At 49.3% G+C, this 16,863-nt stretch overlaps 1 protein-coding gene across 1 annotated transcript in view; it reads right to left on the reverse strand.

The window, feature by feature from the left end:
* Positions 1-14,809, reverse strand: part of SVOP (SV2 related protein) — a 76,611-nt gene extending 61,802 nt beyond the window's left edge. The window contains exon 1 of the mRNA XM_070066014.2: positions 14,460-14,809. Coding sequence (XP_069922115.1) covers positions 14,460-14,494 — 35 coding nt within the window. The 5' untranslated portion in view covers positions 14,495-14,809. The remainder of the gene's footprint in view (positions 1-14,459) is intronic.
* Positions 14,810-16,863: the final 2,054 nt, after the last annotated feature.

The following is a 16,863-nucleotide window of genomic DNA, read 5'->3' on the forward strand; positions in this document are numbered from 1 at the left end:
TGTGTGAGGTACCTCCAATAATCAAAGTCCTAGAGACAGGAGGCAGAATGGTGGTTATCAGGGGCTGAGGAACAAGGGAATGGGGAGTTAGTGTTGTTTAATGGGTTCTGAAAAATTCTAGAGATGGATGGTGGTGAAGGCGGCACAGCCTTGTGAGTGTACTTAATGCTTTAAGTGTGTGCTTAAAATTGTCACGATGGTAAATTTTACTTTATATGTATTTCACCACCATAATCACACACACACATGCATGCACACACACACACGTGCACCTGTAAGATATCACAGGGAAAAACTCTTCAGGCTCATTATTAAATGTGCGATCCTATGCACCCATGGCCTTGGTCCTGGCTAATCAAAGTCTCAAGTGTAGTCCTGAGCTGGCACCCTCTAGGAACTTGTTAGAAACCCAGGGTCTGGGGCCCTGATCCACATCTGCTGAATCAGCACCTTATCTGCCCCAGGCAGTTTTCATGCATGCTAAAAATCTGAGATGCGCTGCTCTGGGACGGGCGCACTTACACAGCCATAGATATTCTAGAAGGATACCTGAGGAAGTGCTGTGCTTCCAATCCTAGAGAGTCCCTCAAAGACCCATGGGTTAAGGGCATGTTTCCCGAGGTCTTCTGTTAATGGTCGATGGGGCCATGTTAATGGATAATGGGTGAATGTTAAATGTTAATGTAGGGGCCGGTGCCGTGGTGCAACAGGTTAAAGCCCCAGCATCCCAAATGGGCACTGGTTCGAGACCCGGCTGCTCCACTTCCGATCTAGCTCTCTGCTATGGCCTAGGAGGGCAGTAGAAGATGGCCCAAGTCCTTGAGCCCCTGAACCCACATGGGAGACCTGGAGGAAGCTCCTGGCTCCTGGCTTAGCCTTGGTCCAGCTCCAGCCATTGTGGCCATTTGTGGAGTGAACCAGCAGATGGAAGACTTCTCTCTCTCTCTCTCTCTCTCTATATATATATATATATATATATAAAACTCTGTCTTTCAAATATTTTTTTAAAAGTTAATGTTGGAAGATGAAGCCTTTGGAAAGAGATTGGGTTGGGTTAAGCCACTGGGATGGAGCCCTTGTGATATAATCATGGGGACTTGGTAAAGAGAGACAGGTGGACATGGAAGACAATCGTGTTCCAGTCTCTGCTTCCTGGCCCACCACGTGAACCTTCCTTCCCACCTGTTCTGCCACCCACCACTCTCAAAAGACACAGGACCGACAGGGGCATCCAGGCTGGGACTGTGGACCTCCAAAGCCGTGAGCTGAAACAAACCAAATTCTTGACACAAAGTCGACCGACACAGAAGCCTGAGCCTGGTTTCTTCTGGGGAAGAGGACTGGGTAGAAATGGAGTTGGTTTTTAAAAGTTAATAAATTAATTAACCAGGGAGGCAGAGGGAGAGAGTGAGCGAGCTCCCATCTGCTGGCTCACTCCCCTGATGCCTACATGGCAGGGACGAGGTTGAGTGGAAGCCAGGAGGCGGGAATGCCATCTGGGTCTCCCACGTGGTGGCAGCGGGGGCCCAGTGACTTGAGCCATCACCTGCTGCCTCCCCAGGTGTGCATTAGCAGGGAGGTGGAGTCAGGAGACAGAGCCGACTATGGAACCCAGCTACTCTGATGTGGGATGCGGGGAGCTTAATCAGCATCTTAACTGCCAGGCTAAACACCCACTAGCAATGGGGAGTTTTGAGGGAAAGGGATAGTTTTCCCTCTTCATTTTGGACCCTTCTGTCGTGTTGGACACTTTTAACCTGGGCATCCATCACCTTCGCCGGAAAGCACAGCAGTGGCCGCGTCCCGCTGCCGACCGTGAGCTCTCTGCTCAGCACGCTGCAGACTTCCGTCTGTGACATGAAGATGGCCACGGGCTTGCAGCAGCATCGTGACAGTCATCCTGATGAGCGGGAGGACTGGGGCCCGGAGTGGGTGAACATTAACTCCCCCTCGGACCAGCCGCACCCAGGTCACGGCTCTGCCTTGACCCTGGGACACACTGACCTCTGCACGATGTGACTTTGAGAAAATGACCTGGCTCCCTGCGGTTTCAAACCACGGTCCATTCACGTTTCTTCCCTTGCGGAACACCAGAGGCCGGGTTTCAACCTGTGTTTATTAGAGCTTGTTTGAAAGCAGAGATAAAGAGGGGACCCTTGGTATCAAATGATACTCAGAAAGCCAGACTGCATTTGCAATCGGTTGGGATCCTGAATGTATGTACCACCTACAGCAGCCAAGCCTTCCCAAGGGAAAACACGTAAGGTGACAGGAAGGGAAGACGGGCTGGCACTGTCACGTGGAGCGTCCCATATCAGGGCACCCATTCAAGTCCCAGCTACTCTGTTTCAGATGCAGCTCCCTGCCAATGCACCCTGGAAAGCAGCTGAAGACGGTCCAAGTCCTTGGGCGCCTGCACCCACGTGGGAGACCAGGATGGAGCTCCAGGTTCCTGCCTTCAGCCTGGCCCAGCTCTGGCCATGTGGCCATCTGGGGAGTGAACCAGTGGATGGAAGATCTGTGTGTGTGTGTGTCTGTGTGTGTCCCTCTCTGTTACTCTGCCTTTCAAATAGATATATTAAAAAGAAAATAGCAGTGGCATATGTTCAAATATATGAGGGCTTCAAAACCAGCTGGCTTGCAATTTCTTGGCATTTCTCATTGCATATTATATATAGCGTATAATTTACTAAAATAGCAGGGAACATTTATTTTACATAGTTTTGCTATTTAAGGAAGAGAAGGACTTGAGGAAATAGCTGTCAACTTCAAGATCCTGTTGGCAGCAATGTGATTTTATGAAATTTATCTCCGGACTTCCAGTGAGGGCCTGTGACTTGATGAGGGCATTTGAGAGGAGGAAGTTCTTCTCTCTCTCATCTGAGCTTCTGGAGGTTCATCCCTTGAGCTCACGAGTCTGTCCGTCAGCAAGGGAAGCTTCACCCTGGCTGTGTTACCATTTTGAATCCCACATGGACCACCGAGGTCGCTCACAGGAAAGCAGCAGACCCAACTCCAGCAAATAGATGGATTTGAGTCTGTTTATTTTGTTTTTAGAGATTTATTTATGTATTTGAAAGGCAGAGTGACAGACAGAGAGGGAGGGAGGGAGAGACAGAACTATCCCCCAAATGTTGCAACAGCCAGGGCTGGGCCAAGCAGAAGCCAGGAGCCTGGAACTCCATCCAGGTCTCCTACATGGGTGGCAGGGGCCCAAGTGCTTAGGCCATCTTCTACTGCCTTCTCAGGTGCATTAGCAGGGAGCTGGACAGGAAGCAGAGTGGCCAAGACTCAAACTGTTGCTCTGATATGGGATGCCTGTGCCTTAAGCAGTGACATAACCTATTGCATCACAACACAGGGCCCTGATTTGAGTCTGAATCCCCTGCCCATGCTATTATGCAACTGTGCGACCCTAGAGAGGTTGCTTCATCTCTCAGAGTCCGGATTTCCTCATCTATAAAATGGAGATGGTAATTCCCACCTCACAGGGTTGCCATGGAGATGAAAGGAGTCCCTTGCAGAGAGCACCTGGGCACAAGCCATTCAGTATTTTAAATAGCATCTACTGGGGGCTGGCTGTGTGCTGAGTGCCGGGGTACAAAGAGGACATGATAGACACGGTCCCTGCCCTCCGGAAGTGTATGCTCTGGTCAAGGAGATGATTGACAGACAAATCAACTAATGCAACATTATACTTAAGCAAATGATTGCATTTTTAAAATTTATTTGACAGATAAAGTTAGAGAGAGACAGAGAGAGACAGAGAGAGAGACAGAGAGAGAGAAAGGTCTTCCTTCCATTGGTTCACCCCCCAAATGGCCACTGCAGCTGGAGCTATGTTGATCCGAAGGTAGGAGCCAGGTGCTTCCTCCTGGTCTCCCAAGTGGGTGCAGGCGCCCAAGCACTTGGTCCATGCTCCACTGCCTTCCTGGGCCACAGAAGAGAGCTGGACTGGAAGAGGAGCAGCCGGGACTAGAACCCAGTGCCCATATTGGACACTGGTGCCGCAGGCGGAAGATTAGCTAAGTGAGTCACGGCGCCAGCTCCATGATTGCATCTTGAGAAGGAAGCAAGCAGGGTGCTAACATAAAGAGCATTTGGAGCAGGGAGTGGCCAGAGAAGAGCTTCCAGGGGAGGATGAGGTCAAGGGGACAAGGACAGTCACACACAGAGGGGAAGAGTAGAGAGAACGGCTGGTTTGAAGGCTGGGTGGTAGGACCAAGGAGCAGCGGCTAGAGAACCTGGACCATGCAGGGCTCCAGAGACTGGGGTGAGGGTTTCGCTGTTGTCCTGAGACCAATGGTCTGCCATTGAAGAGTTTTAAGGAAACGCGAGAGGCTGGAAGATGACCACAGTTGAGTTTTGAGTGTTGGGCAGGCTCTTTCCTTCTCAGGAGCCAGATAGAGGATGGCAAGGAGTTTGGCACAGTGGGTAAGCTGATGCTTTGGACACCCACATCTTCTGTCAGGATGCCTGGTTCGAGTCCTGGCTCCTTCACTTCCCATCCAGCTTCCTGCTAATGCATGTTCTGGAAGGCAGCAGGTGATGGCTCAAGTGGTCCCTGCCATCTGCCACCTGCCACCAGGATTCAGTTCCTGACTCCTGGCTTTAGCCTGGCCCAGCTCCAGCTGTTGCAGGCATTTGGAGAGTGAACCAGTGGATCTGAACCAGAGCTCTCTCCATCTATCTCTCAAATAAGAAGAAAATAAAGAAGTAAAAATTTGAAGAAAAAAAAAGAACTTCATTAAAGAGAGTCCAGGAAATGATAGCTATGGAAGGTCTATGCTGTGCTGTGTTTACAAACCCCCAGGTCCCAAGAAGAGGGGCACGTGGGGATCCACCAGCGTTGGTCAGGAAGCAGAGGCAGAGGGGCTGGGCAAGAGCTTTTGTTGTGGCTTCCATGGAAAGAACCAGGTGCGGAGAGTAAGCAGGTTTAGCACCGGCCAGCCTGAGTGATTGCATCAGACAGTGGGGGCAGAGGAGCTGTCCCGGCCGGCAGGTGCCTGGTTCTGGACAGAACGGATGTGGCCCAGCATCTGGGGGTCCTGCGGAAGCCTGAGAAAGGAGTTGGCTGGGGATGTGGGGCTCTGGATTGGTTGGTTTGCATCTGCAAGGCCCGCTGGCAGGACAGCTGGTTGCTATCTCTAGGAATTAGTTAATTCAGGGAATGACAGTCCATCCAGGGTCAGCGAGACCCCAAGATGTGAAAACATCAGCATACAGAAAAGCTAAGGTGTGGTGAGGATGGGGAGACAAGCAGAGGGGAAGAGGGTGGAGGCTGGTGGGCAGGGGGGAGGGGACAGTGGTTTGCCCAAAGTGGGGTGCAGAGTTGGAGCTTTTGTTAACTGTTAGTCCCCTCTCCCTCGACACCCTTCCACTTAGCAGAGGAAACCCTCACCACAGGGGGCTCATGGGCAAGGCTGACCCCTAGACAGCTGAGTTATGACAAGGTTCCTCCTTGTTTGAGGAATTCAAACAAAAGTACTGATGCCAGTGCCCTCAGTCTTGTCCCAGATGCCCTGCTTGTGTGGCACTGGGGCTTCTCTGGGGCCTGAAACCTACTGATGGAGGAGCTTAGATGCTATGCGCTTGGAGCAGCACCTGTCAAGGTCACAGGCACTGGAGGGCTTGCTTTGCCTCCTTCAAGACAAGAACTGGGGCACTCTCTGGCCTGTAGGATTTGAGTCTTCTCAGAGGCTGCTCCTCTGCTTTCCAAAGGGTTGAGGTTCTGCCACGTGAAAGAGGGTGCTTGTTCAACTTGGACTCAGAATAGAACTTGAACTTCTATGTATAAGGAAGAGGGGAACAATTTCAGCTCAATACAAGGAGGAGAAACAGGCTGCTTTAGGAGGCCCGGGAGGCACTGCAGGAGGTATGGGTATCGTGTGGCCGTTCAGGAGTAATGATATGGAATATTTGTGCATCATTTCAGCACGCCAGGCCCAAGCTGGAATGCCATAAACTACTTAGGTAATGTCCTCACACTCTAAGAAGGACGTGGTATCAACACAGCTCCAGTAAACTGAGTCTCAGAGAAGTCACGCCACTTGGTTCACATCCCCTAGACAGTATCTAGTGTACTAGGGCCCTAGCACAAGTAGCCCCCAAATTCAGGATCTTATGCGATCAGCCAATGCTTCTCTCTTTTATTTTTTGAGCCACAGAGAGAAACAGTTTCCAAATGACTACAACAGCTGGAGCCAGAGCCAGGAGCTAGGGCATGGTCTGGGTCTCTCATGCTGGCTGCAGGAACTTGGCCAAGGACTTGTCTCCTGGGGTCTGTGTTAGCAGGAAGCTGGAGTCATGAGCTGGAGCCAGGAGAGCCAGACATGCTGAGTGTAGTAACCACTAGGCTTAATAGCTATTCCCTCAGCCAAAACAACCACGAGGGGACTGATCAGAATGCTGATTTGGGCCAAACTCTAGACTGAATGCTTTTGGATCCCTGTAGAGCGGAGCCCAGGAATCTGAGTTTTAATAAGATGCTGATGGCCACAAGAGTTTGAAAGCAATCGCCGAATGCTCTCCTGCCCTGAACTGGGGAGATGGGATGAGAAAAGTGGCTGTGATGACCTGTGAGGTCCACTCCTGAGCAGCTACAAATCTGCAAAGAAGGGAAATTTGAATTTTCTATGGATTTTATTTATTTCCTTTCACTTCCATCAGCCTGAATGGCACTGAGCTTGTTCCCTGTAGAGTGGACCTGCAGAATCTACTCTGGGCAAAATGTAACGCTAATAATAAATGATAGGTAACGTCCATGAAGCCTTTGCCAGGTGCCGGTCACTCCGCTAAGTGTGTCGTGAGCATCACCTCCAGGACGCTGATGCCATAGAAAGTGGGGCCAGGGTATCCCCACTTGGCAGAGGATGAAACTGAGGCCTACAGAAAACCAGCTTGCTCAAGGTTCCCTCCCAAGCTGGCAGGAAAGTTAGGATCTGAACTAGGTCTGCTTGAGCAGAGAGCCAGCACACTTGGGCATTCTCTGATATGTGTCAGGGCACGCAGGGCAGGGGCAGAAGGTAACTCTTCAGACTGGAAGGAGACACCGCCTTGCTACACCTCTCTAACTAGTACGATTTTGCAACATATTCATTCATGTGTCAGTTCAACCACCATGCAGTGGAGACTCCTTCTGTGTCACACTGACATGGGGAACTGACAAGGGTACACTGAGGACCGTGGAGGTGTACCTGGCTGAGAGGACAGGTGCCAGGGTCCCAGGAGGACTAAAGCCGAAGAAGTGAGGTTTGAAGAGAGAGCTGAAGACGCTGTAGAAATAGTAACTGAAGGCAGGGTGCTTGGCCTGGTAGATAAGGTGCAAGGGTCTCATCCACATCAGAGTATCTGGGTTCAGTTCCTGGCTCTGGCTCCTGAGCCTGGCTTCCCACCAATGGAGACCCTGGGAGGCTCAAATGATTGGGTTTCTGCCACCCACATGGGAGGCCTGCATTATGTTTCTGGCTCCCAGCTACAGCTGTGTTCCTGCCCCTGGCTGTTGTGGGCATTAGGGAGTGAACCACTATGTGGGGGACCTCTCTCTTCCTCTCTGTCTCTAACTCTCAAACAAACAAACAAATAAATATGTTAAATGATGAGTATATGAAGCAGTGTGTCTGTTAACTGTCTTGATTGAGCCATTTCCCAACAAAAACATATTTCGACATTTGTGCGTTTTAAGTATCTACAAGACTTATTTGACAAAAAATTTAAGAATTTTCATTTCTTCACATGTAGTTGAAAAGTATAGAGACACAGATCTCTCATCACCAGTTCACTCCTAAAATGTGTGTGATGGCCAGGACTGGGCGAGACCAAAGGCAGGAGCTGTGAACTCCATCTAGGCAGAGACCCAGCTACTGAAGCCATCCCCTAGGGTGCACGTTAGCAGGAAGCTGGTGTCAGGGGTGGAACCAGGACTTGAACTCAGGCATCCTGATGTGGGGTACAGGCGTCCCAAGCAGTGTCTTAACTGCTATGCCAAAGGCCCAGTTCTAATCAGCAAGTCAAGCTGCCATTTCTCCAATCTCCCTGATTTAGTTAAAGTGGAATGAGGGAAACAGGGAAGAAGCGAAGCTATGTCTGGTCTTCCCAGGTGGACTCAGCTCTTGCACGGCTGCTACGGAATGTTGCTGGTCAGCACAAGTAGAGGGCAGAGTGGAAGAGCTGAGCTGAGCTGAGCTGGGAGTCATGGGAGAGTTTTGAGCAGGGAGGGGCCAGGTCTGAATTTAAAGAATCCCTCTGGCTGCTGTGTTGAGAAAGGGCTACAGGGAGTCAAGGGCAGGCGCAGGAAGACCATCAAGGACAGAACAGCAATCTGCCCCAGTGAGAGAGCACCAGACCCTGAGCTGGGGGTCATGGTATAGAAGGAGAGAAGGGATTAGAGTCTGGGTGCAGATTAAAGGCAAAACCAGTAGGATGGATCAAAAGTGAAATGTGAGAGGAGTGTAGGAGGAATACCAAGTTTTTGACCCAAGCGGCGTGGCTGGCACAGCCATCAGTTTTTATGGGAGAGAATAAGAGAGGAGCAGAGTGGAGCCACAATCAAGTCCAAGTCTGGACGTGTGTCATCACAGCAAGTGTTCCTCAAGGGAGACTGTGGATTGCAGGTGCTTTACCACCTGAACAAGGTGGAGACTAAGGGGAGAAACCAGAGTGGAGAAGGCAATGACTCCAGCACCATCAACTGAGCCCTTACACAGAGCCAGGCACCTCCCATCAATGATTTCCCCAGTCCTCACAAGAGCCCGACCATGCAGATCACGCCTCCAACTTTACAGATACATAGCCTGCCTTGGGGAGATGACATCACTGACCCAAGGCCACCCAGCCGGTAAGAGGCAGGACCAGAGTCTGAACGTGGCTTGCCTGACTTGGACCCCACATTTTTACTTCTGCTGCAACTGAAACTCAGGGGGAAGATTCATTCACACGCTGGACTTCAACTCTATCTTGAAAGACAGGGCAGCTGGCACCATGGCTCACTAGGCTAATCCTCCGCCTGCAGCGCCAGCACTCCGGGTTCTAGTCCCGGTTGGGGCACCGGTTCTGTTCCCGGTTACTCCTCTTCCAGTCCAGCTCTCTACTGTGGCCGGAGAAGGAAGTGGAGGATGGCCCAAGAGCTTGGGCCCTGCACCCACATGGGAGACCAGGAGGAAGTACCTGGCTCCTGGCTCCATAGCAGCCACTTGGGGGGAGGGGTGAACCAATGGAAGGAAGACCTTTCTCTCTCTCTGTTTAAAAAAAAAAAAAAGACAGGGCTTGTAATAAAGGAGACAGCGGATTGAGCAAATGCAGAATGAAGCCTCAACTCCTTGTCATGTACTTCAAGACCCTGTAAACCCTGGTCCCTGCTGTCCTCTGCAGTCTTCCCTTGAGCCACTGTTCACTAGGCTCCAGTACCCAATTCTGAGACACATCAAGCTTTTTCCCAATTTAGAGCATTTTTTTTATTTTTATTTTTTTGACAGGCAGAGTGGACAGTGAGAGAGAGAGACAGAGAGAAAGGTCTTCCCTTGCCGTTGGTTCACCCTCCAATGGCCGCCGCGGCCGGCGCACCGCGCTGATCCAATGGCAGGAGCCAGGTACCTATCCTGGTCTCCCATGGGGTGCAGGGCCCAAGCACTTGGGCCATCCTCCACTGCACTCCCTGGCCACAGCAGAGAGCTGGCCTGGAAGAGGGGCAACCGGGACAGAATCCGGCGCCCCTACCGGGACTAGAACCTGGTGTGCCGGCGCCGCAAGGCGGAGGATTAGCCTAGTGAGCCACGGCGCTGGCCAATTTAGAGCATTTTTTTAAAAAACATGAGAAAGAGAGAACACTCCCATCCATTGGTTCACTCTCCAAATGCCTGCAACACTTTTCAAATGCCTGGACCGGGGCGGAAGCCAGGAGGTGGGCACTCCATCCAGGTCTCCCACATGGATGATGGAGACCCGAACACTTGCGCCATCACTGCTGCCTCCCAGTGTGTCTGCATTCCAGGAAGCTGGAGTCAGAAGTGGAGCCAGGACTCGAGCCCAGGCACTCTGCCAAGGGGTGTGGGTGTCTCACCCAGAGGCGTATTTAACTGCTGCGCCAAATGCTTCCCCCACCCACCCCTCCAACTTAGGGCTTTTTTTTTTTTTTTTTTGACAGGCAGAGTGGACAGTGAGAGAGAGAGAGAGAGACAGAGAGAAAGGTCTTCCTTTGCCGTTGGTTCACCCTCCAATGGCTGCCAGGGCCGGCGTGCTGCAGCCAGCGCACCGCACTGATCTGAAGGCAGGAGCCAGGTGCTTCTCCGGTCTCCCATGGGGTGCAGGGCCCAAGCACTTGGGCCATCCTCCACTGCACTCCCTGGCCACAGCAGAGAGCTGGCCTGGAAGAGGGGCAACCAGGACAGAATCCGGTTCCCCGACCGGGACTAGAACCCTGTGTGCCGGCGCCGCAAGGCGGAGGATTAGCCTACTGAGTCGTGGTGCTGGCCTTCAACTATGGCTTTTGCTCATAAAGTTCCCTCTGTCTGGAATGCTCCTCATCCATCTCTTTTTCCTGGATGGCTCCCACACACCTCTGGGAGCTCAGCTCAAACGTCACTTCCTCCAAGACATTTTTTTTTCCTTGTCTTCCATCCGGATCTGGCTCCTTGCACTACCTCAATCTTCTACAACACTTTAAGGAATTCTCATAATTATTCTTGCAATGATGCATTCAATGTCTGCCTCTCCCACTACACCAGTGCTAGCCGACAGAGCTTCCTGTAATTATGAAAATGCTCTTGAGGCTGGCACTGTGGTGCAGTAGGCTAAGCCTCTGTCTGTGGCACCAGCATCCCATATGGATGCCAGTTCGTGTCCCAGCTGCTCTTCTTCCAATCCAGCTCTTTGCTATGGCCCGGGAAAGCAGTGGAAGATGGTCCAAGTGATTGGGCCCCTGCACCCACATGGAAGACCCAGAAGAAGCTCCTGGTTCCTGGCTTTGGATCAGCCCAACTTTGGACATTGTGACCTTTTGGGGAGTGAACCAGTGGATGAAAGATCTCTCTCTCTCTCTCTCTCTCTCTGTTTCTCTCTCCCTCCCTCTCTCTCTGTAACTCTGCCTCTCAAATAAATAAATAAATCTTAAAATAAAATGCTCTGGACTATGATATCCAGTAGATTCACCACCAGACATAGGTTCCTACTGGGCATCTCAAATGTGGTTCATATGGTTGAGGGACTTATTTTTTTTTAAAGATTTATTTATTTATTTGAAAGAGTTACACAGAAAGAGGAGAGGCAGAGAGAGAGAGAGAGAGAGAGAGAGAGAGAGAGAGAGGTCTTCCATCCGATGGTTCACTCCCCAATTGGCTGCAACTGCCAGAACTGCACCGATCCGAAGCCAGGAGCCAGGAGATTCCTCTGGGTCTCCCATGCGGGTGCAGGAGCCCATGGACTTGGGCCATCTCCTACTGCCTTCCCAGGCCACAGCAGAGAGCTGAATTGGAAGTGGAGCAGCCGGGTCTCGAACCGGCGCCCATATGGGATGCCAGCGCTTCAGGTCAGGGCATTAACCCGCTGCACCACAGCGCTGGCCCCGGGACTTATTTTTTTTTTAATTTCACATGTTTCATATTATACATGATACTATATAAATTATTTCCTTTCTAAATTAAATTATCTTTAAATAGCCACAGGTAGCTGGTGACCGCTATACTAGACATTGCAACTTTGGACTTAGAGCTCCTTAAGGGCAAAAATCATTCTACCTCATTCAGCTGTAGAATCCTTTGTATGTAGGCAGCTCCCTCAGTAAATCACTGAAGGAATGAATGAATGTGGTCTGCAAAAGTTACTTTCAAGAAAGTGTCCTAGAAGGAAGAAAACTAGAAAAGTCTGAGTTGCACAAGACCAAATTTAAGGTAGAACTGGATGTTAAGTCTCTGCCTCCTACTCTCCTGTCCGTGGGACCATTCCTGAGTGGACAGCCAGTGAAAGACAAGGGTTACTTGTGGTCTCAAATGAGCCAACCCAGAGCAGTGCAAAGGTGCCCCCAAGTGCAAGGAAGGACTGTTTTCTTAGACGCCCTCATCCTCTTCACCCCTCCCCCAACCCTGTAAACGACTTAGTGGTTTATAATCTATTAACACTTGGCCTCCCATGGGACTGAGTCTGTTCCAAAGTCCACTCTTGCCAACCCTCTACAAAGCACTGTGAATCTTTTTTTCCAACCATATTGCTCTCAGGAAATCTGCTGCCTACAATATGTGCATAATGTGCACAGGGTGTGGTTTCAAAAGCATCTTAAGTCGTGATTTGTAACCCACTCAGATTCACATACCCATTCTTTTCACTTTACTTTTTTAATATATAAAAATTGAAGACAACACATTTCAGGGCTAATTCTGATTTCATTCAAATATAGGCTGTGGTTTGCAGATTGCAGTTTTGGGGAGTCCAGCATAGCAAAGACACCTATTTTGTTTTCATAAATTATTTTTCAGGTGTGAAATAGCAACAATAGCTGATAGGTGTTGAGTGCTTTGTGTCTTGCAAGAATTTAACATGTATTATCTCAGTTTATCATCACAATTCATTTATGAATCAAGTACTGTTTTGGTCCTCATGGTATACAGCTAGGGAAGCTAGGTCTCAGGCTGAATCACTTGTTTGAAGTCAACACGGTCAGCAACTGGCAGAGTCAAGATTTGAACCCAAGTCTGACTCAAGAGCCAATGTTCTTAACTGGCATAGAGTTTGGCCCCTCTAACAGATATTGCATATACTTGTGTCTATAAAACATCAGAAAGAATAATCAAGACACTTGACTCTGGGGACTAGGGTTGGGGCTGGCGAAGAGGATGCCTGCTTTTCATTCTTGCCCTTCTCTCTGATCTTTACTGACTATCTATATACTGTATTGGTCACTACATATTCACATCAAAACTATATAAACACCTATGTTTCAGTAAGTCAGAAAAAACACTCTCATCCTATTTTTGCTATTTTAAATTAGGGTAGGAATTACCATGATAATGTCATGTCTATTTATTAGTAGGTTAAATATATGTGAATCTTTTGCAAAGTTACATGCTCTGGCATTGTTTGAAAATGTGTCTCAGTAAAACTGCAGTTTCAATATGTATTTTTATTCTGAATATTAAATCTCATATTTTCATTTTTGAATTATTTTTTTATTTTGAATTTGGGCTTTGAACATGATATTTATTTTCAGGAAAAACTGGCATGTTTTCTTTGAGATTTACACTCACATATTTACGTTTTTATACACAACCTTTGGATATTTTAACCAGCTACCCTGTTAGCATTTGTGAAATAATGCTGCATTACATAACAAGATATGCCATTTGTGGATCAATTAATAAGAGCTGAAAACTAAAATTTTAAATTCATTAAGATTTTAAATGAAAATTAATTTTGTGCTGATTGGAAAGTAAATATTCCAATCCCTTCAGTACTCAGAGGCTCAGAGAACTGTTATCAGTCACACTAAGAGTCACTTGGGAGAATTCTTCAGTAGCTCAGACACACCATTTTTTAAGTCAAGAAAATGCACACATGCTAACAATAACACATCCTTTCCAACAAACCCAAGTGGAGTCTACTTGTATCATCCAAATGGCTAGTGATGCTAAGAATTAAAACAAAAACCCCCAGAAATGTTCTTTTTAATGCCCCCCTCATACTCTTGGAATTTGCTGAACGAATCACCATCTGCTTGTGGTAGGAAAAAAAATCTGTAAACCCCACCACAGGCCCCTGTTCACTTCCATCGCTTGGTTGTATTCCCCCCAAGATCCTCAGAGCAAATCTGATATCCTTAGAAAATCCCCTTCCTCAGAGGGAAGTGTCTCCCTGATATTTCCAAGACGAGTCTCACTCTAGCTGGCTGTTAAAAAAAAAAAACCTTTCATTCAGAAGAAAGCAAGAGGGCTCAGCGATGGGTGCACAGCCCTCTCATTCACACACTTCATAAACAACAGGACTTGCCCAAGCCTTTTCCTCTGGGAAGAAATCCCAGCCTTTGAGAAACTAGGCTGCAACATCGGTATCCTTCCTGTCCAAAAGCACTTGCAGAAAAATCAGGAATTTCACAGCACAGGAGGTCTGGAGAGGATGGATGTCATCGCATGGACTCGTCCATTCAGTTTACATTTCCAAAGGTGGCTACCGTTTCTTAAATGCACAGACCAGGACACCGTTTAAGATTGAGGGCCATTAAAATGGAAAGTGGAGCCCCGGTAAGCCTCCCCCACCCCCAACAAGATCCTGACAGCTCTGAAAAAAATTGAACTGAGTCAGAGATCCAGAGACTGGGCTGCTGGGGTAGGGAAATGGCTTTCCTCCTCCAGGCCTAATTCCTGCCTCCGAAATCGTTCCCTGTAAATCCAAGAAGCCATGCAGAGACGCCCCCCCTGCAGGCTTTCTTGTTTGCAAAGAAAGCCCGAGTGCCTCTCGCTCGCCCCCAGGATACTCACGGCAGCTGCCTGAGCTGGAATAAGTCCTCCTCCATGTCCGCGCTGCGCCACGACCAGTCCTTCTCATGGCCCTTACATGGTAGTGCTGGAGGACGAGCGCTCGGGGTTTCAGCACCGGGGTACTGGACAGCTCCCGCGCCGCGCGCCTCCCTCGGGCGGCAGCTGCTCAGGGGAGGGAGCCGCCGGGGACCAGCCCACGAGACAAAGCCGCCGCCGCTGGGAGACCGCGGAGAGAGTGGGCGGAGAGGAGGAGGGAGCGCAGAGCAGGCTGCGCGGGGGAGGGGGCGGGCAGAGCTCCCAGGGACCGACAGCCTCCGTGTGGCTGGTGGCCTTGCCGGGTGCCAGTAGGGCACACGGGCCTGGCAGTCGCTAGCGCATAGCTCTCTGGATGTTTATTTTTAGGAATTCATGAATCTTATCCGTATACTATTCTTGAAACCTAGGCTGCTATACCAAAAACAGGGTATGAATAATTTCTGAAAAACGCACTCATGATTTCAGTGACTGCACACTGAGCACCTACTGTGTGCCAGGCAGTGTCATAGGCGCTGGGCTGAGAACAGAGCGAACGGGGCATGTTGTCATCGTGGAGCCGGAATGATTGCAGTGCAATGATTCAAGGGAAGAAATGCAAGTGCACAAGGAGAAGGCCAAAGATCACTCGTTTGTGCATTCAACAAGCATTATGGAGGGATGTCTACAGTCCTGACTCTGGGGAACTGGGGATGAATAAGGCAAAGTCTTTCACCTGCAGGGCCCTTCTTAGAGAGTTCAGGGGCTCCCAGCCCACCTCCCACTAGGATTTTTGCCCATCTTTGGAACTTGAGCTCCATGAGCTGTCACCGATATGTCCCAAAAACCTAGACCCATGACTGGTACAGGGAAGATGCTCTGTGAATACTGAATAAATGAATGGCTCTGGAGTCAAGCTCCGTGTAAGAATCACCTGGTTCCCTCCCAGACCAATGGACTCCAACTTATTTTTAAAGATACCAATTTGTAGATTTATTTGTTTGTTTGAAAGGTGGGGTGACAGAGACACATAGAGCGAACAGAGAGATCTTTCATCTGCTGGTTCACTCCCTACATGGCCACAACAACTAGATCTGGAACAGGCTGAAGCCAAGAGCCAGGAAGTCCATCTGGGGTTCCCACATGGGTGGCAGGGACCCAATTATTTGAGACATCACCTGGTGCCTCCCAAGGTCTACAGTAGCAGGAAGTTGGAGTCAGGAGCCAGAGCAGGGGATTTGAACCCAGATGCCCTGATATGAGATGTGGTATCTTAACGAGTACTTTAACCACCAGGCCAAATGTCTGCTATCCGTTCCAAAGTATCTTTTCTATTTCTTCAAAACATTACCTTGCCTATAAAGGAAAGTATGGATGGTGTTTCAGAGAGAACTAAGTCCTCATCAAGCTTATGGAAGTCAACAGAAAATACTTGAAACCAAGGAAACAAAACCTAGCCATGTGCACACCTTGTTTAGAAGTACAGCAGTACCAAAAAGGGGAGTTAAAATACTGAGGGTGGGGTGGAGAGATGGGGACTGGAGACATTTTTTGAAATTGTAAATTTTGGGGGTGCTAGTTTATTTTGAAGACCATGTACAGGGCTGGTGTTGTTGTATAGCAGGTTAAGCCGCTGCCTTTGTTGCCTGCATCCTATATTTGAGTGCTGGGTTTGAATCCCGATTACTCCACTTCCAATTCAGCTCCCTGTAATGTGCAGGAAGGCAGTGGAAGGTGGACTCCTGCACCCATGTGGTGGGAGGCCGAGATGGAATTCCAGGCTCCTGGCTTTGGCCTGGCTCAGCCCTAGCCATTGCAGCCATTTGGGTAATGAGTGAACCAGTGGATGGAAGATCTCTTCCTCTCTCTCTCTATCTCTCCTTCTCTCTGTCACTCTGCCTTTCAAGTAAAAAAAAATCCTTTTTTAAAAGAAAAAAGTATATGCATATTGTTACCATGATATTTAAAAATACTTGTAGTAAAATATATGTCTAACAAGGTACCACAGTCTGCATGGCTTAAACAGCAGAAATTTAGTTCTCAGAGTTCTGCAGGCTGGAAAGTCCAAGACCAGGGTTCTGGTTCGTTTGGGTTTTGGGGAGAGCACACTGCCGGGCTTGCAGACGTCGGCTGGCTGCTGTGCCTTCACTCTGGCTGCCCTTAGTGCAGAGGGAGAGGAAGCAAGCTCTCAGACATCTCTACCTAGGAGGGCGCTGTCCTCATCGTGGGGTCCCGCCCTCATCTCCCGACATCCTCTAACCCCAGTTACTTCTCAAAGGGCCAGTCTCTGAATACCGTTGCACAGGGGCTAGGGCATCAGTTTCTGCACTGGGGTTGGGGAAGCACAAGCTTTTCCACTTTAGCCATTTCTAAGTGTCCAAGTCAGTGGTGA

Source organism: Oryctolagus cuniculus, chromosome 21 (genome assembly GCF_051225735.1).
Source record: "Oryctolagus cuniculus isolate XC-2025 breed Fujian yellow rabbit chromosome 21, ASM5122573v1, whole genome shotgun sequence".
Classification (NCBI taxonomy): Eukaryota; Metazoa; Chordata; class Mammalia; order Lagomorpha; family Leporidae; genus Oryctolagus; species Oryctolagus cuniculus.